Source organism: Myotis yumanensis, unplaced genomic scaffold (assembly GCF_028538775.1).
Source record: "Myotis yumanensis isolate MYYU_CA2020_CCGP unplaced genomic scaffold, mMyoYum1.0.hap1 SCAF_7, whole genome shotgun sequence".
Classification (NCBI taxonomy): domain Eukaryota; kingdom Metazoa; phylum Chordata; class Mammalia; order Chiroptera; family Vespertilionidae; genus Myotis; species Myotis yumanensis.
The window spans coordinates 82,095,542-82,114,915 of NW_027223758.1; the positions used below are offsets into that span (position 1 = coordinate 82,095,542).

Sequence of the window (19,374 nt, forward strand, 5' to 3'; positions counted from 1 at the left end):
TCATCTACCTCTCCTAGGCCAGGCAGGCCCCAGCCACGGGCAGTTTGTGCATGAATTCAGATTCAAAAATATAGTCCTACTTTAAATAGGAGGTTGACATTGAAAGAACTTTAAAAAAAAAAAAAAAGAGGATAATTAATGCTCAGATGCCTTTGATGCAATTCTGGACCTAAGAGAGGCAGGACTGCATGCTGGGGTGGGTGGGGGCGGGTGGGGGTGGGGGGCTGTTTCCAGGTGGGAGCACATCCCAAGCCCCACCTGCTCTGCAGCCTCCAGCCCTCAGGAACCAGGGGCCCTTCCTCCTCCCATAGCAGCCTGTGGTCCTCGGTCATGACCTCCTGCTCCCGTGTACTGACAATTCAGCGCTCCCCCCCCAGCTTAGTCTGGATCTGGTCTCTGAGCCCTTCTGTGAGCTCACCTGTATCTCTGCTTCGATTGCCACCCCTGCCCAGAGTGGCTGTGCATGCTTCCCAAGACCAGGCACCTCCCAGTGACTGTGCTGTCTGTGTCAGGCCTCCTGTCCAGCCCAGTCCCCCAACACGTACACACACACAGCCAAGGCCAGAGCCCTTCTAGATGAATCATTTGCCTGGTTTTATTGGGTGGAAATTGAGGGCTTTTCAAACACAGTGACAGATACAAAGGACCCTGATTATGTTCTGAGGCATAAGTCACAGCGGACACTTCGAATCACTCAAGGACCACACACAAGTCGGGGTTATGCTGCAGGAGTTGGTAGGAGCCCCTGCTCCCAGGACAACATTTGCATAAAAACAAATAATGCTGCAGCCCCTCCAGACGCCTGGGAGGGCACAGAGCATTCCTTTCCAAGGCGGGGGAGGAGCAAGTCCACAGGGCAGAGGATTTTAAAGCATCGCTGCTGCTCCACGCCCAGGTCGAGTGTCTCCACATCCCAGCGAATGAACAGCATCTGTCTTTCTCATCTCCAATGCGAGAGGCTGCATGGGACACAGCGCGGTGTGGTGCGGGGCAGATGAGGCTGAGGAGCACATGAAGGTGTGAAGGTCACGTCCATGTGGCCACTTTCTCTTTAACATAGGAGGCCGCTCAGGGATGAGTTGATGCCACCACCTCTCAGGGACAAACTCCGCTGGCTGCCTTCACCTGAACCCCAAGGCAGGCAACTAACATCAAGCCTGGCTGAAGCCACGTGAGGGCAGTGGGCACATGGCTGCAACCCCCCCCCCCCCCCCAACCACCACCACCCTCACCCTGTTCCTCTGCTGACCTCACCGTCTGTCCCGGCTTCATTTGGGGGAGTGAGGTGGCAGGAGATTGACTCCTCTGTGCCATTGACAACCCATTGTATGCCCATTGAGTTAAAGGTTAGTTTTAGGTTAGTTAAAAAAAATACATATACATCTATTTCATAGCTCTTTGAAGAAGAGTATGGCTTTCTGAATGGGGGTGTAGACAGGTCCAGAAAGAGAATCTGTAAGCCACCAAGCCTAGCTGCACCCCTACAATGTGTGTGCAGAGTGTGGGAGTCCCAGGGAGAAACAGCTGTCCCCCAAAGCAACCTTGAGTGGAGGAGCTTGCTTAGAAGCCAGTCAGAGTGGGGGCCAAGGGTCCTGCTAGCTCCCTGGGGGCAGGCAGGAGCTGTGGCTTGGGACCCACCAGCCTCCTCCCACACAGCCACAGCACCCGGGAGCTGGCACCACAAGCCGAATGCCAACTCCCTCCACAGCCCCGCATTGCTCAGGCCTGTGGCCTCCAGGGACTCTCCAGTCGTCTGCCTCCCTTCCCACTCCCCCACCCCCAGGAAGGGCCACCCCATGCTGCTGGCTCTGGGTGCCCTGGGTGCCCAGGGTTTGGGAACTAGAGAGAAATGAATACCAAACAGGCCCCTCCATACAGACGCTGGGCAGGGCCTGAGGCCTGGACCAGACTCCAAATCAGCCTAACACCACAGGGAAGAAAGCAGAAGGGCCATGGGAGCTACAGCAGGACAAGGCCACCTCCCCCTGCCTCTTTGGAGCTTGGGCACACCACCAGCATTCCATTGCCAGCCCCGTGTGACCTGGGCACACTCCTGTTATGGTTCTGGGCCTGTCACCCTCTTCTCAGGAATACAGGGAGGCCCCCTGAGAAAAGGGATGGCGAAGGCGTTTAAAAAATAAAAGGTCTTAGCCAGTTTGGCTCAGTGGATAGAGCGTCGTCCTGCAGACTGAAGAGTCCCAGGTTCGATTCCAGTCAAGGGCCTGTACCTTGGTTGCAGGCTCCATTCCCGGCCCTGGATGAGGTGCATGTGGGAGGCAGCCGATCAATGCCTCTCTCTCATGGATGTTTCTCTCTCTGTCTCTCCCCCTCCCTTCCACTCTCTCTAAAAATTAATGGAAAAATATCCTCAGGTTAGGATTTAAGAAAAAAAAAAAGTAGAAATGTTCATTTATGGTGAGCATGTCAAACTCGTGGTCAGCGGGTGAGTTTGACATGCTTGATCTATGGGAACAAAAAAAAGTCATATTCTTCAATTCACAAATGAACCCAGGCCTGAGTCACTGCAGAGCCAGCTCTGGCCCCAGCCGAGGTCCTGACTCCCCTGCCCCCCTCCCACGTGCAACAAGGACACAGGTGGAAGCAGAGGCAGAAGGAGGCTGCCCTGGCCACGGCCACAGACCGTGGACCGGGGACCACACTGCAGGCTCCCCTGCAGGGAAGGTGCAGAAGCGTGTCTCCCCCGTCCCCTCCCTCTGTCTTGGGGGAGGGTAGCGGAGAGCATGGCAATGTCAGAGGGAACATGTAAGTCCCAGAGAGTTTGCACCATGGATAATGGCCTGCTTCACCTACCGAACTTCAAGATGGCGGAGGGCTAAGCTCTTAAGCACCAAGATTGCTATGAATGTGTTGTAGGTGTTTGGGGACGGAAATACTTATAAAGTGGACCAGAGGCTCCTTTCCCTTCTGATCCGCAGTGTGCTGAACCGTGTTGGAGGGTTTTCCTGTCTTGGCCTGACGTGGACATCTCAGGGTGAACAGATCTGAAATGCTTTGCTGCCCTTGCGGTGATTATGACATACTTGCCCCTCCCTGAACTATTTGCCCCTCCACTAGGCGGCCTCAGATCACTTGGGAGTTTCTGAGATGCAGAGTTTTGGTCTTTTCTATGCCGTTGCTATCCGGCGACTAGCTGCCACCTCTGCTATATCTAGCACCTCTTGCCACTCTCTTCGTCTGCTTGATCGTGAGACACCAGAACCAAGGTCACTGGAACTGAAGCGAAGATTAAAGCAGACGCCATGAGGGATTTGCTGTTAGCAAAACGTCTGGTCTTTGATGCAGAGCTTTATAGCGTGGATGCAGGGGCTCCAGATTAATTTTCCTTCAGAGTCCCCGGCTCCCTGCGGGCTGAGTGGTCCTGGGAAGCGAGGTGTGCTTGGACTTCGTTTCAATAAAATAGCAGTCATTTCCTCCTCTTACAACTTTGCGGCTGAATTCGGATCTTGGGCTGCCACAGGGATAGGGTTCACACTGGGACCGCACTGCTGGGCATCTTCTGAGGGAGGGGGAGGCTCGCCTCCAGTTGGAGGGAGGAGAGATCGAGGCAGAAAGCAGGTACTAACCAGCTGGTTTCACCTCTGAGCCTTTTCCAAAGGAAGGTGGGAAAGGCGGGGAGAGCACGATGCCAGTGGGTGTGAACCCCAGCCCGTGTCTGTGGGACCCACGTTTCCTCGTCACCACCTTCCACATTTGCTTTCCATGGTAGGGAGTGGGCAGAGCGCTGGGCCTGGCTTTGACCCCAGTGGGCAGGACCCCTGATGATTCTATTGTGCACACAAGGTTGAGAACCACAGTTCTAGAGCAAATAAAACGTTAACCCCAAAGCTGAGCAAGTCATTTAGTTGAAGGAAATAAGTTATTTGGTTGCCAAGGGAACCATCCCCCGACTGGAAAGCGTGCCCGTCACTGATTTCTGGCTTTTGTGCCAAGAGCTATGTTGTGGTAGTATATCTTTCTCTCTCTTTTTCTTTCTTTATTATTATTATTTTTTTAATGAAAAGACTACGCAGGGGAAATATCTAAAGACTTAGAAAAGGTGGGCAGGGCTGCCTCTCAGGACACTGGCTGCCAGGACTGCTGAGCCCAGCTGGCGAAGCGAGACCAGGTCTGCTCTGACCCTCAGCAAAGGTGCCTGAGCGCCAGAAGCCAGGGACCCACCGAGGACCCAGAACAACTGCTCCAGGCAAAAACAAAAGCATAATCCTATTACAGGGGCACTGAGAACAGTCCACGTCACTTAAGAACAGCCCATATCTAAGTGATTCTGCAGGAAACAAGCCAGCCACAAAAGGACGGCTACTGTGTGATTCCACTTATATGAGGAACCTAGAGGGGTCAAAGCACAGACAGAAAGCAGACGGTGGTTACTGGGGCTGGGTAGAGGGGAATGGGGACTTGTCTTTTAAGAGGTGTCCAGTTTTGGTTTTGCAAGATGAAAAGCGCTCTGAATATGGGATGCACAACACTCTGAATATACTAACTGCACACTTTAAAATGATTAATTTTTAAGATGGTAAATTTATATGATGTGTGTTTTACCACAATTAAAAATGAGGTACATACACACACACACACACACACACACACACACACATAAAATCTCCGATAGTGTTATGGCCAAAACAGATTTCATAAATGTTAGAGATCCCTGAGCAGTTACTTTTCATTGCTAGTTTAATAGCGGGCTGTATATTATGTTTATATTTCTAGAAAACGCAGAAGTTGGGCTGTGTGCCAGAATTCTTGTTTGCTCTCTTTTCCTCACTTAAGACTGCAGTCTGAATGTCAAGCCACACACCAGCCCGCACCTACCAGCAGCAGAGCATCCTCTAGCGCCAGGACCACCTGGGATGTCATACAAGCTGATTCCCCGGCATCACCCCCACCTCCCCAGGTTCTGAGTACAGGGGTGGGGGTTTAACAAGCACCCAGGGGTTTCCATACAGGCGACCTACAGGCCACCATTGGAAGTACACACTGCTTTCTCAGGACACCTTACAGGATGTGATCAACCTCCACAGGACAACAGAAGGCACGCCCAGCCACCAGCACAGCCCTAGCTTGGCCTTGCCTGACCCTGCACCACAGCAGCCTCCTTGAGGAGGGTGCCCTGGTGGCAGGGAGAGGCAAGGTGAGTGCTGAGCTCAGAGCAGCACTTCCCCTCCTGCCAAGGACAGAGCCTCTGCAGTAGACATTTGCAAAGCTCAGCTCAGCTGTCTCAGGCCACTCGTTTTGGCGACACTATTGATAAATCCCTCATTACCAGCCTGTACCTCAGCACAGGGATATAAGATCCTGACAAATCTATTTGGTTTTGAGGAGGGAAGAAAAAGAAAAAGAAAGAAAGAAATGCCTTTCCCTGCTTTAGTTTAAACTAGAGAAAGAGGGTTGGTTAGCAGGCAAGAGGCAGATGAGCAGGATTATAATGTAAACAAAGAGGGGAGCTGAGACTGGGTGATGAGCCCACAAGCCACCACATCACAGATGTCCCGGCCTCCCGGGCCCCGAGCTCCAAGGACAGACGGGGGTGTCTACACAGCTCAGTGCTTCCTACATAGAAGGTACTAGGCAAAAAACAATCAACAGGGGCTCGCCTAAGCTGACAATTTTGAAGGGCATTACTCAGTTTATTAACTGGGTCTCCTGACCCCTGGAGCCCACTAGGTAACCAGAGGCCTCATTGCTGTAGCAAACAGCCGGCTCTGTGCCAGTGCAAGGGCACCAAGATGGGCCAAATTGGGAGGCTTCCCCTAGGGAAGGACAGACCCTGGGCCCAGGACACAGGATGCCCATGCCATGTGCTATGAGGATGTCCTAACAGAAGTCAGTGATGGTTGGGGCAGAAGCACAGAGGGGAGGATGCAGGGACCACAAAGTAACATCATCTGCAAAAGTGATAAAGGAGAGGACAGAGGGAGGCGGGGTGTGGGCCAATCCAGGCATTTCCAACAGCTATACAAAGCACAGCACCTGGAGGAGTACTAGCGGGGTGGGGAGCGGTGGCAGGAGGGTCTCTGGGAAGGGAGTGAGCCACCTGGGAACACGCCCTGCATGTCTGGGTAAGGAATCTGGACTATATGGTACAGGCAGGCAATGGATTCCACTAAAGATATTTCCAGAAGGTAATTCTCTGGAAGCAGAAGATCAGTGAGATGGGCCTGCGTTTAGGGCAGAAGGAATGCAAGTAGGGAATAAATTCAAGGGCTATTTATGAGTCAGAATTGACTTGATTGGAGAACAACTAGACACAGGTGGTGAAGGAGAAGGAAGAGCAAAGGGAGACCCAGGTTTGAGGTAGAGTGGCCATCGGTGCAGTAGAGCCATTCACTGAGGGATGACTGGGGAAGGGAGAAGAGAGAGGGAACCTGTGCTCACTGGTGTCTAGTTTGTGCCGGCACCATGCTAGGCATCGTGCAACACTATTTCACTTGACCCTTGTCACGGTTGAAGCTAGTGACCTGGCCTCGTTCATCTGAGCTTCCAGGGGCTTCAGCAGCTCCTCCAAAGTCACCCAGCTAGTAAATGGTAGAAGGTGATGTGGGGTCACAATTGCCCATTTAACTACACCAGTTGAGGACATATTGAGCTTTAGATGCCATGCAGGTACAGACGTTCAGGAGGCCATGGTGAGCATGTTTTTGATGCTCAGAGAGAGGACCAACCTGCAGGGAAGGGGGTTAAGATGCAAGGATGGAAGAGACGTGAGGCTGTGAACAGATGAGATTTCTGAAGGAATGTTCCCAAAAGGAGAAGAAAGCCCTGAAGTGGCATCACAGAAGATGAATCACAAAGGGGCCTGAGTGGGAGCATTTAGGGAGACAGGAGGCAAGTCAGGGGTGGGGGGAGAGTGGTTTGTGAGGAAACAAAGGAGGAGAAAACTCAAAGACCAGAGGCCACGCCTGTCACATGTCACATGGATGACGACAATGAGACCTGAGAAGCAGTCCCTGCTTCGGCAATTATCATCTTTCTCCCGCCAACCTTCAGAATTCAGGATGGACTTGGGCATGTCCTTCTCTCTTAGTAACTGTCCACAAGCCAGGAGATGCCAGCACTTAGCACGGCTCTTGTGTGTGCATGTAGGACTCTTGGTTCAGTGTCTGGACACATCCACCAGACCGCCACCTCCAGGACGGCAGCGGGTATGTTGTGCTCATCACTACCATAGTTCCCCAGCACCTGGCACAATGCCTGGCACAAAGTGAGTGCTCAATAAATATCGGTTGAATACCTGGCTGAAGCCAGTTCTATGCTTGCCCTCAATTGTCAGAAAGCACTGTCCCTGCCTCCTTCCCACGCCCTTACAAAGTCAAGGGCGCCAGGCTCTCTGCAGCCCCAGGTGACAAGCGGGCAGAGTTGCCGTGACAGCATTGCTCAGAGGCCGCATCTGACCTTGAGCCACCTTCCTTTTGGCTTGGCTAGGCACCAAGTCATTTACTTGTTTTTGCTGCCTTTCAACCCTGGGGCAATGGATTTAGCACAAAGGAAGCTGTGATTTTGTTTTGTCTGCGGAGCATCAATTTGCCCTAAATAAGAATGTAACTGGTAGTCTATACCGCAGGGTGGGAGAGGGACAAGGTTGAGAGGAACATGGTGGGGGTTCCGAGTCTATGCCCAGCTGTCTCTGAGCCTTTGAAAAACGTTTTTCCTACAAATACTGGCTGCAGGAGAAAGAGCATGACCTGGAAGGCAGGAAATGGGGTGAATCCCAGTTGAGGCACTAGCTGGCCATGTGGCCTTGGGCAAGTCACTCACCATGGTGTCATTTAATGTGTACCCTTCCTGGTCATCTCTGCTCACCTGCAAAATGTGGAGATGGCCTCAGCTCGCCTCCAGTGCCAGAGGGAGGGTGTGGGAAGGGAGGCCCCTATAAGCACAGACTGTCTTCCAGACCCAGGATCAGCCTCTCAGAGCAACGTGACCCTAGAGCAGGGTCCAGTACGTGCAGTGACATCTGGATCAGGATCCCTCTGGATGGGAAGTGGCTAAGGCTGAGGTTTGGAGCACAGACTTTGGGGTTCTACAGACCTGGGTGCAGTTTCCTCCACTGGGTGCCTGACCATGGGCCAGTCACTGAATTGTTTTTGAGCCTTAGTCTCCTCATCTTTCTAATGGGAATCTTCTAACCTAAGGGGGTCCTGTGATGCCTATAGGAAATCATGCAAATTAAGTGTTCAGTCTTGGGCCTGAGAATGAGCACAGTAAATCTTAGATGGTACAATCATAAATATTTATGGCTTAGACCTCATACATCATGAATGTCTCAAAAAAAATTTAGGGATTATAGAGACCCTAGAGATCAAAGCCTCTAGTTGTTTATGAGGACACTGAGACCATAAGGGAGAGGAAGAGACTTGCCTTGAAACCTATGGGCGGGAATAGGGCCATGAGCCATGAAACCCAGTTCCTCCATGGGGTGACTCCTCATGCTCCATCCCTGGCTCCTACAAGGGCCCTGGCTGGGCCAACACCAGCTCCCCACACCCTCAGTGTGAGAACCCTGGTGTGTGGCTCCCCCAGGCTCCAGCTCCCCAACACTACCCCTCCTGGAACACGCTTCAGGTGGAGGGTGTGTCCACTGCAGGCATCGGTAAAGCCCCAGGCCTGACTTGACCCAGGTCACCTCTCCATTCTGGGCCTGTTTCCTTAAGTGGGACATTATGATCATTAAGAGCCTCCAGTTCCGGCACGCCATGGCTTCCAGAACGGGGCTCAAGGAACCACAGACACGTGGCTGGAAACCTCAGGACACCAGAATCTTTCCCAGAAGCTCCTTCCTTGGGAGACACAGGCAGAACCCAAGAAAGCATAGCCATGCGTCCTTGTGCAGTTTTCCCCGTTTACCAAGGACTCGGGCCTACCTTGCCTCCTTGGCTACGTCCCTGCTGTGCCGAAAAGCAGATGGAGCCGCAGAGCAGCCTGAAGCTTTTTCAGAGCTCAGAACGAAGGGGGAAGGTCAGCATCTAGAACAGCGTGTGCATGGAACACGCGCTCTGTACGACCCACCAACACGAAGCACAGGCCAAGGCTGAGAGCCCTGGACTGAGCCTGGAGGCCAGGACAGCACCTGCCCTCGCCTGTCTCCTGCTGGCTGGCCTGTTGCTCTGCTGTAAATGAGGTGATCAGATGAAAGGCCCTGCTCCCAGCTGTGCTCCCACAGCTCCTCCCCCTCTTCCTCAGGGCACCCAGCAGGTGGGACCTGGATTTGCTTATGGTCTCCCTCCAGCCCCAGAGTCAGAGATACCGCCTATAAAGGCATGCCTCGGATACTGGATACTGAGAGAGATACAACAGCAATAAACATAAGTCGTAATCTTTTTTGTTGGTGGAGGGTCTTGCCTTCAATTTGTTAAAAAATGCAACATCTTTCCCTGTCTGGTTTGGCTCAGTGGGTAGAGTGTCAGCCTGCGGACTGAAGGGTCCTGGGTTCGATTCCAGTCAAGGGCACATGCCTGGGTTGCAGGCTCGGTCCCCAGTAGGTGGTGTGCAGGAGGCAGCCGATCAATGATTCTCTGTCATCATTGATGTTTCTATCTCTCTCCCTTCCTCTCCAAAATCAATAAAAATACATATTTTTTAAAAAACACAACATATATGAAGTGCAATAAAATGAGATGTGTCCATATTCATCATTATGTCCAAGCCCAAGCCCAGATCAAAACAGAACAAGCTATGGGCATGTTTACAGAAAGGAGGGAAGAAAAGGAGAGAAGGAAGGAGGAGGAAAGGGAGGGAGAAAGGAGAGAAGGGGGGGGGGGAGAAAGGGAGGGAGGAGGCTGAAGTCCCCCCCAGGACTAACATTCTAAGATTCTACAAAACTAAGTTCTAAGGCAATTTATCAACAGTGTCCATCCGGCACGGCCGAGTTAGTGGTGGAAACGTCACGCCGGAAGCAAAGGGAATGAATTTCAGCTGTGAAGTGACCTATTGACCCCTCTCAGCTGGACACAGCTAACTTCCCCCAGTGCAGGCCCTGCGGGCACATGTGTGTGTGGGCTGCCTGGCTGGCCACGTGGGTGGTCCCGCCTGTGCAGATCCCTCGGTGATGCTGGTGTCCGGGGCCATGATGGGCTTCCTGCCGCCCAGCTCACCGTTTACTCGGTTCATCCCCGAGCCTTACGGTTCCTGTTCAGGAACACGACATAGCGGCGTTGTGCAGTATTCAGGAACATAAAGAGGAATGGGTCTTATAAATAACTCCTGGTTAGAACAGAGCTGGAAATAAGGAGCCAGAAGAGGAAGCAAATCACTGAGCGCTTATGAGGCGGTAACATTGGCTTGAAAACCTTAGTGCAAATGGCTGGTCTGGTTTATGTTCTTCTCATCAAAAGATCAGATGCAGGATTGAACCCGGAGGCACCAAGACTGTGTGTGTGAAGATATGTATGAAACGGTGTGGCTCTCCTCAGCTGATGGGGTCTCTGCGAAGATCCTTACACAGGCCTCGCATTAGCTTTCACTGGTCACTTAATGGGCTCGGTCAGTAGGTGTAACCTTGGCTGATAAGTCTCTGGACCTCTCTGGGCCACTCTGTCTTCACAGGAAGGTCTGGTGGCTGAGCTGGCTGCTAAGCTCTGAGATTCTAGACAGCAAATCATGGCTGAGGCCTCTGAACGCAACTCAGGAGCCAAAAAGTCTGAATTAAATCTTGCCGTCTCTCTTCCATTCTCCGTGGGGCCTTCCGTTAGCTGTGACAAAGCCAATACAGTGTGCTCTCTTTCTTGGATGCTAACATTGAGTGGAAATGTGCTTTATTCCCGGGCAATCCCCAGCAGCATGCCACCGTGGGCCGGGCAGAGACACGGGGCCCAGACCAAGGCCCTGGAGGCCCAGCACAGAGCTGACTCTGCCCCGAACCCCACCCCTGTCTCCGGGCCCACGGGTGAGTCCCAAGCATGAAGCTGAACTACCAGGTAGTGACAGACAGCCTTCCAGCCAGACCTTCGCCCTGCCCTGCCCAGCGCAGGAGGGAAAGGAGGAGCAAGGGTCTGGGGGCCGGGCGGGCAGGGCAGCCAGCGCGCCCTCAGCAGCAGCTGCAGGTGCCCGTGTGCACGCGGAGGATGCCGCGGCTGTGCAGGTGCAGGAAGTTGAAGATCTCGGAGGGCATGGCGTGAAAGCCGGGGCGGGGCTTGACGTTGTCATAGTAGTGGTGAGTGATGTAGAGACCCGCAGGGTTCATGGGGAAGGCCCAGAAGCCGAACAGGTGCACCTCCTCGCAGAGCTCCAGCGCGGCCGTGGCCAGGATGAGGCCGGTGCTGATGCGCTTGGCGCGCACGCCCAGGCTGAGCCAGTAGCGCGACACGTTGACCAGGTACTGCGGGTGGAAGTAGTAGACGGCCTGCGGCGCCTGGAAGTCGTCCAGCACGTACTTGACGCGGATGGACACGTCGGTGTTTCGCGTGTTGTAGAAGGCGGGCAGCAGCACGGACGCGTTCTCGTAGCCCTGCAGCACGCGGTAGAAGGGCCGCCGCCACTTTTCCAGTTTGTGGAACCTGGGCGGGCGCAAGCGAGAGGGTCAGCCACTGCGCCCTGAGCCCCTGGCCCCCAGGCCGCCAGACCCCCAAGCCCCGCGCCCTTGCTTCTCCAGCCCTGCACCCTCGGGTCTTTCCAAAGGAGGGGGGGACTCTCGGGCCATCCCTGCCTCCTTTCATCTCAGTCACCTCAGCAATGAATGTCTAGGCGTCCCCAGGACAGGTATATGTTTGTAAGTGGGTGCAGGAGAGGACAGTCGGGGCCCAAAGGGACAAATACCTAGTGTGTGGCTGCCAGGGGAGGGCAATGCTGCACTCACACAGCCGAGGCTGGCCGGGGTGAGCTCAGTGGGATGGTGAGGGAGTGGAGGCCTTCCCTGGAGCCCTCAGGGCATTCACCTGTCCAGGCTTCCCTAAGATCCCTAATGGATCTCAAACCAGCTGCTGATCTCTCTGCCTGCCCCTCTCCCCACCACCAGCAGCCCCTCACTTATCTTTCCTTTACATTAAACAGCCCTCAGGTTGGCTCATCTCACAGGTGTCAAATGCTCCTTCACTCTGCTGACTGTCCCTGTTCCTGGGCCTCTGACCCAATTTAACAACTCCCCCCCACCCCCCTCCTTACCCTTCATCTGACCTGGATGGTGTGACTATGAAACAGAGGTGGAGTTTTAACACATGAACCTCTTCCCCTGAGGCCTCCCAGACAGATCCCAGGAGGGAGCCAGGTGGGGAAGAGATCTTTGCAGGAGGCTCCTCCCCAGTGTTGCCTGGACATACAGCATAGGGAGCCGCCCTCCCCACACAGACTGGGAGCTCTGACCCAGCACTAGGTGAGGACAGTCTAGACCAGCACTGTCCAAAAGAAATATAATGCAGGCCACATATATACTAGTAATTTTAAATGTTCTAGAAAGCACATTTAAACAGGGAGAAAATGGGTGCAATTAATTTTTATAATACATTTTATTTAACCTGATATACTCAAAAGGCTATCGTTTCAACATATAATCGATATAAAGATTTCATGAGAGAGGGGCCATCCTCTTCTTCACGTTACATCATGGAAAGGGGGGTGGTGACACTCACAGATGGCACATCCCACTCTAGTCTGGCCACACTTCAGTGCCAGTTGCCACATGTGACCAGTGGCTACCATACTGGACCCCACAGGTCTAGAAAGAGGGCCACTGACCTCTCTGTGATGATGCTGGGGTTCACGGTGACCACGTCCGTCTTCACCCCCACATCCATGGTGTACTTCTCTGAGATGGGGGGTAGGTTGCACCTGCGGAAGAGACGAGGCAGCCCGACGGCCTGTGGTCAGTCATTCCCGATGGAGCGAGGAGTGGGCAAGGGCAGGGGGCGGGGGGAGGGATGATCACATGAGAGAAAGATGCGGAGGCAGCCACCTGGGTGGAATCTTTGTGGCCTGGGAATGGAGGGGCCCATTCAACCATTTCCCCCACCAACCCTGAGCAGCCCAATAACTGAATCTACAACCCGAGAGCCCACTACAGCCTCAGCCCAGGTCTCTGCTTTAATCTCTCATTTTCAGCCCATCTTCGTTATCCAGACTAAAGATGTGAGGGTCCCCAAGATAAGAGGGGCTCTACATAAGGAAGAAGAAATATAAGGACCGGTCTCTACCTTAGGCAAAGCCAGGGTGAAGTTCAAATTGCTGTTAGATACAAAGCTACCCTGGTTCCAAGCTTTGCTTCTGGAAGAGTAAAACGCAACCAGGAAGGTGGCCAGCCAGAGGCCTCACCAACCGATCTGCCTGGGGCCCCATTGAGTCCTGAGTCTCTTCACATCTGTTACGCCATTTGCTTCCATTATGCAGATGTGGAGACTGAGGCTCTGAGAGGTTCCACCATGTGCCCAAAGGGGACAGCACTAGAGAGAAGTGACAACCTGGAGCATGAGGGTCTACAGGGGTGAGGAGTGAGGGATTAACCATGTAAAGGGCAGCACTGGGGGGAGGCAACCACGGGGAAGGGAGAGGGGTGGGGGCAGAAGTGGCAGGTGCAGACCAGGATGGTGCTTTTACCGGAAGACGAAGTCGGCGCTGTTGATCTCCCTCCCGCAGCGGCTGTTCTTGAGGATGCCTCCGTTGCCCACCACTGCGCACTTCTTAAACTGGGACCGGTAGTAGGGCATGTCCTGGGGAGACAGGTCACAGCCTTCATCGGGTGCTCTCACCTCTGGACCCCCCTCCACCTCTACTCCTCCTGGCCCCATAAGGCAGCCTTGTAGGGAACGTTAGAGAAAAGTGGTTATTCCACTTTGCAGGTGAGAAAAGAGGTCAGAAGGTTTGTCCTCAGTTCCACAGGCAACTACAAAGGGGCTGGGGCCAGAAGCCAGGTCTCCATGGCCGTTTTCAATAAGCCCTGGGATGCGCTAGGTTTCCGGCACGCTGAGAGGTCGGCCCTGCTGCCTTCGGTTTCCCCATGTTTGGAGGCTCAACTTTTTCACGACCGCTAGTGCACATATTTTAATGATGAATGCAGATGTTCTGGGGATGGCGGCAGCAGAAATGAGGGCAGGGCCACCCTGGGACCAGAGCCCTAAACCTTAGCCCTTTCAGCTCAGGGCGAGGTGCAGAGCCGCCCTCTGTCCACGAGGAGGACACAGGCCTGGGACAGAAAGGTCATATAGGCTGGGACAGATGCCAGGACTTGGCAGCAGCGGGGATAAGAGATGAGGTGAGCAAGCAAGGCCACCTCAGGGGAACAGTTAGAGGCTGGCACACCCAGGGAGCCTAGGACTTACCCTGAGTGATGGTGACAGTCACAGGAGCACTGGGAGTGAGCGTCTCACAGCGCTTTGACCTGGTCACACCTCAACTGGAGGTTACCTTGGTCTGGGTACTGGCTGCCCACAAAGGCACTCTAGGCATGCCCTCCAGGGGGCCACGGGCAAATTGGCAAGAAAAAGCAAATACTGGCCTGACACTTAAGAGACCTGCTTCTGTCACATTCCCTCATGGGCCACGTGAAGCAGGTGCCACAGGGCAGGCACACAGACCTGGAGGCAAGGGCAGGGTGACCAAACATCCCAGCTGCCAGGACTGGCGGACTTTGCCCGGGATGCAGGATTTACATTTGGTCAAACTGGGAAAGTCTGGGCAAACCAGGATTGGGCCCCCTCATCGTAAGCCCAAAATTCAATCTTGGTTTTGCCCTATAATGAGGTGAGGGCAAGTTTTCTGAGCTCCCAGTGTTTTGGTTTTGTAAATTTTATGCAATGTGTTATAAATTAAAATGTTGTAATGTGTGTACTTCGTGCTGCTCAATATGATATAAAGCAGGGCTTCTCGCCTTGGCGCTGACATGCCTTGTTGTTGGGGCTGACCTGCATACTGCAGCATCCCTGGCTTCACCCCACTAATGCCAACAGTGCCTCCGAGTCATGACAACCAAAAATGTCTCCAGGCATTGCCAAATGTCCCGAAATCATCCTCCTGTGGAGAACCACTGGTGTCAATGAAAAGCCTACCAGTGCAGGGCCCCGGCCCAGAAGGGTCTCGGCAAGGGGACCGGGTTGTTATTGGATGGCCTGAAGGTCCCCTCCATCTCGGACAGCAGGAGGCTGCTGGGCAGCTGTCCTCCCAGCACACACCAGCTGGCCAGCCTGCAGGAGAGCGGCCCCGTCAGCACCTTGGGCTTCCGTTGGGACCAACTTCCAGGCAGGCGTCCTGGAAAAATCACACTACAACAGGCTCATCGGGATGCGGCGAAACCTAAGGAGATGCGGCAGGTCTGTGGGAGACTGTCCTTCCTCGTGGCCCATTCTCCCTGGAGGGACAGGCCCCGGGGGCCAAGGTGGGGAAACAAGGGTGTCTCATGACCAGTGGGGGAAACACACTGTTTGATTTTTACTAGAGAAACAGAAAACACCAATCCTCTTTGGAGAGACCATGGAAGGCTTTTTTATGTTGTATGTCAGTGTTTCCCAAACTTCTGTAAATCAAGAACTACCTGAATTCCTGGGCTCCTTCCCAGAACCACGGAACCAGAATCTTTAGGGTGGAGGTAGGAGGCAAGAAGCTCTATTTTTTACAAACTCAAAGAGATATGCACTTTTAGGAAGTGTGGGAAATACTTCTGTGTCACGTGCTCTAGTTCAGGGGGTCACAGATTACAGCCCCTCGGGCCACATCTGACCTATTACCTACTTCTGCATGGCCTGCAAGCTAAAAATGGACTTTATATTTTGTAATAGTTGGAGGAAAATCTAAAGAAAAATATTTTTTGACATGTAAAAAGTATATAAACAAATGTCAGCGTTTAAGAGGAACTGAAGAGCTATTGGAGCAGGGCCACGCTCACTGGTGTACTCACAGCCAGGCGGCTTTGTGCAAGGATGAAGGTGAGTAGCTGTGAGAGAGACCAGATGGCCTGCAGAGCCTAAAATATTTATTTTCTGGCCCTTTCCAAAGAACCTTTGCCAATCCCTTCTCTAATTCCTGGGCCTCAGCAGCCCATGCCGATGGCCCTCCTTGGACCCATATGTCATAACCGAGCTATGTGTCACCCACTGGCATTACCTGTGTGAGATGCAAGTTCACCTGCTGTCAACCTCATGTTCCAGGCCTTGCAAGACCCACCTCGCCAAGATGGCTCACACCCCATGTCCTCCAGCACTGTGACCTGAGAGAGGACGTCTGGCACCTCCAGCTCCTCCCGGTGCCCCCACAAGGCCCAGTCTTACCAGGACACCCTGCCTGAGTAACAGAAAGCAGAGAAGCCCTGGGCTCTCTTTTATCAGCACTCAGCCCAGGCTCTCGGACGTCATCCAGAAAGACCTGAACACACCCCAACCAGTTTTTCTACAAACTGGGCTCAAGTCCTGCCCGGAGCCCAGCACTCTCCAGGAGGTGCTCATGTCCCATGGAGCCTTCCTCCTCTCTCGGTGGTAACCCTCAGAATCAGCTGAAAACACAGGCAGGCTCGGGGTCCCTTCTCTGAGAGTCTGAGGCGGCAGTCAGGCCAGAAGTGAGTGCATGTACCTAAGCCTCAGTGAGCTGAGCAGTTCGCACACATGGATCCTCCCCTGTGGTCCCCATGACCAGGGAGCCACGGTGCTGGCCCCAGGCAGATGGCCACCCCCAGATCTCTTGTATGTGAAATGAAAAAATAAATGTGTATCTTCTTTAAGACTCTGATATTTTAGATTTTCTGTTATAAGCAGCCAAACCCATTCCAGTCCAAACCCCATGTTACAGATGGGCAGACTGAGTCTTTGTAAATCAAAACGACCCTCTAAGGCAGCCGTGGGCAAACTACGGCCCGCGGCCCGGATCCGGCCCGTTTGAAATGAATAAAACTAAAAAAAAAAAGACCGTACCCTTTTATGTAATGATGTTTACTTTGAATTTATATTAGTTCACACAAACACTCCATCCATGCTTTTGTTCCGGCCCTCCGATCCAGTTTAAGAACCCATTGTGGCCCTCGAGTCAAAAAGTTTGCCCACCCCTGCCCTAAGGTCATCCAATACAGACCCCTCTTTCAGTGCCGTGCTTTGCATTGGTTGATTTCTTGTGCACGCACAGCCTTCGCATGGAGGTTTCTGCTCTTGTGCCTCCCCTGGGTGGGGGACAAATGCTTATCTTCAGGATGTCTTCTACCAGCAATGCAACAACCAAAATTTTATAACCACATTCTTGCCAGAAGTCACTCAAATAATAGCCAGTTGCCATTCATCATGCCAGACAGAACCCCAGAAAACATTCTACTGAGCCTCAGAGTATGGCCAACCAGGGCCAGGACTGGGTGCAGAGGGCACAGCAGAACAGTGCCAAGCCACTGGGCATGGCCACAGAGGGCCCGGCTAGATCGGCTCCACTGCCCCGCCCAGACCACCCTGCCCAAAGCAGCACCTTGGGAAACATGCGGAAGATCTCCTGGTTGATGTGGTAGATGCCACTGGTGTCCACCTCATACTTGAGCTTTGTCCCCAGGGGCGTGTTCTTCTGGGTGGTGAAGAGGAAGGAGGGGGCGTTGCAGCATCTGGACAGAGTGGACCTGCAGGCAGGAGACAGACGGGAGACAATGATGACACGGGACAGAGCAGAGCCTCTTGAAGAACAGAGGCATCAGGACACGGAGGCCCCTCGGGGAGGCCAGGGAGCCCCACTTTCTCCCACCTCCCCCTTCCCACCGCACACCTCTGCTCATGCCGCCCTTTCCATACTCCTCCCAATGCCTGGGCCTTCGGGTGGAAGCCAGGTTTCTCTCTGTCCCCACTGACCACACTGGCCTCCAAGGGTCCCACCGGCTTCCTCGTCCACCACCTCCCTCCCCACTTGAATGACAGCCCCCAATGTCAGGGACCTGCTTCTCCGGATCCCACATGTCAGTTACACAGGTGCTTGACAACCAGGTGCCTGCCAATTGTGGGACAAATCATTCCTCATCTGAGCTTCCATTAAGGTCTGCTAAGCTTTCTGCTACTTCCTGGAAACAGGCCAATGGACATGGAAACTGAGCCTTCATGGAAACCTGGGGATGCAAAGCCCTTCCTCAGGCCCTTGGCCCCCGTATCAGACTCTAGATAAGGCATGTTCCCTGTAGGATGGGGCCCAAAAGCCAAGACACATAGTCAACAGAAATGTAATATTTCAATCATTTAGAAAGTGGTTTAGGAATGGGGGGGGGGGGGTCAGAAATTGGGGACGGTGAGTTGAGACTGGATGACATCCTGCAGAGTGGACCTGGCTGCCAAAACAAGTTTCCAGGAGTTCATTGTTTAATTTTAAAAATAATTAGAACCTATGGTTTTTCACTCACAAAAACACTCAAATATGAGCTCCCAGAAGTTATGAACGCTGAGACGAGGTAAGCAGGCTTAAAACACCCTCGGAGGGAGAATGTGGCTGCTGAGGCCGGCCTGGGAGTCAGCCAGCCACAGAGCCTGGTTTTTCTCTTCCCTGTGGCTGGCACCCTACCGGTGGGGCATTCTCCCAGGCCTGCTGGTGAGGCCTGGTACTGGGTCAGACCCTGGGCACACTCTGCTCCCCCTGCCCTGGCTGCAGAGGGGCCAGGCTTGACAAAGGATGCAAATTGCTACCCACTCCATTAGGGACTGTGGGCCCTGGAGGACATGCTTTCTCCTAAAGCAGCAGCAGAGGGCTGGGTCCACCTGGCCTTATTCCCCTGACACTGGCTCTAGGCCAGCTGTGGGCAAACTACGGCCCACGGGCCGGATCCGGCCCGTTTGAAATGAATAAAACTTAAAAAAAAAGACCGTACCCTTTTATGTAATGATGTTTACTTTGAATTTATATTAGTTCACACAAACACTCCCATCCATGCTTTTGTTCCGGCCCTCCGGTCCAGTTTAAGAACCCATTGTGGCCCTCGAATCAAAAAGTTTGCCCACCCCTGCTCTAGGCACAGTCACATCCGGTGCCCAGGCAGCCACAGGAGGAATGGAACGCCTTCTCCATGGAGCCCGGATGATGACCATTAACTAAAATGGAGGAGGAGCTCTCTGGAAAGTTCACACCCAAGGTCCTGGATGGACGCTTGGCTTGCCAACCTGGTGTCAAAAAGCCTGGGTTCTAGTTTCTGCTCGGCCCCCACCAGTTGTGGGGCTTTGGGCAGGTCTCTTGCCCTCGCTGGGCTTCAATTTCCTTATCTGTACCATACAGGGCTGGCTCTTCTGACCCTCTGTAATTCCATGACTCCAGGTTGCCAAAGCCAGGAAGGTTATACAAATACTCATTATGACTTTATTCTTGCAGGGACTTCGCTGGAGGGTTCAGCTGGCTCCTGGTTGTGGAGACCATTCTTTCCTGTGGAGGGTTGGGTTTCAGAATGTGACTGAGGCTTCCCCAAGGGAAGGCCAGAGGCCTGGCCAGGCAGGGGCCATGGGT

The 19,374-nt window shown here is 53.4% G+C and overlaps 1 protein-coding gene across 4 annotated transcripts in view; it reads right to left on the minus strand.

The window, feature by feature from the left end:
* Window positions 1–576: 576 nt before the first annotated feature.
* Window positions 577–19,374, minus strand: part of ST8SIA5 (ST8 alpha-N-acetyl-neuraminide alpha-2,8-sialyltransferase 5) — a 51,387-nt gene continuing 32,589 nt past the window's right edge. For all 4 annotated transcript variants that reach the window (XM_070421100.1, XM_070421099.1, XM_070421098.1 and 1 more), the window contains 4 exons: window positions 17,377–17,521; window positions 13,543–13,655; window positions 12,688–12,780; window positions 577–11,513 (listed from right to left, as the gene is read on the minus strand). In XM_070421100.1, coding sequence (XP_070277201.1) covers window positions 11,045–11,513; window positions 12,688–12,780; window positions 13,543–13,655; window positions 17,377–17,521 — 820 coding nt within the window. In that variant the 3' untranslated portion in view covers window positions 577–11,044. The remainder of the gene's footprint in view (window positions 11,514–12,687; window positions 12,781–13,542; window positions 13,656–17,376; window positions 17,522–19,374) is intronic.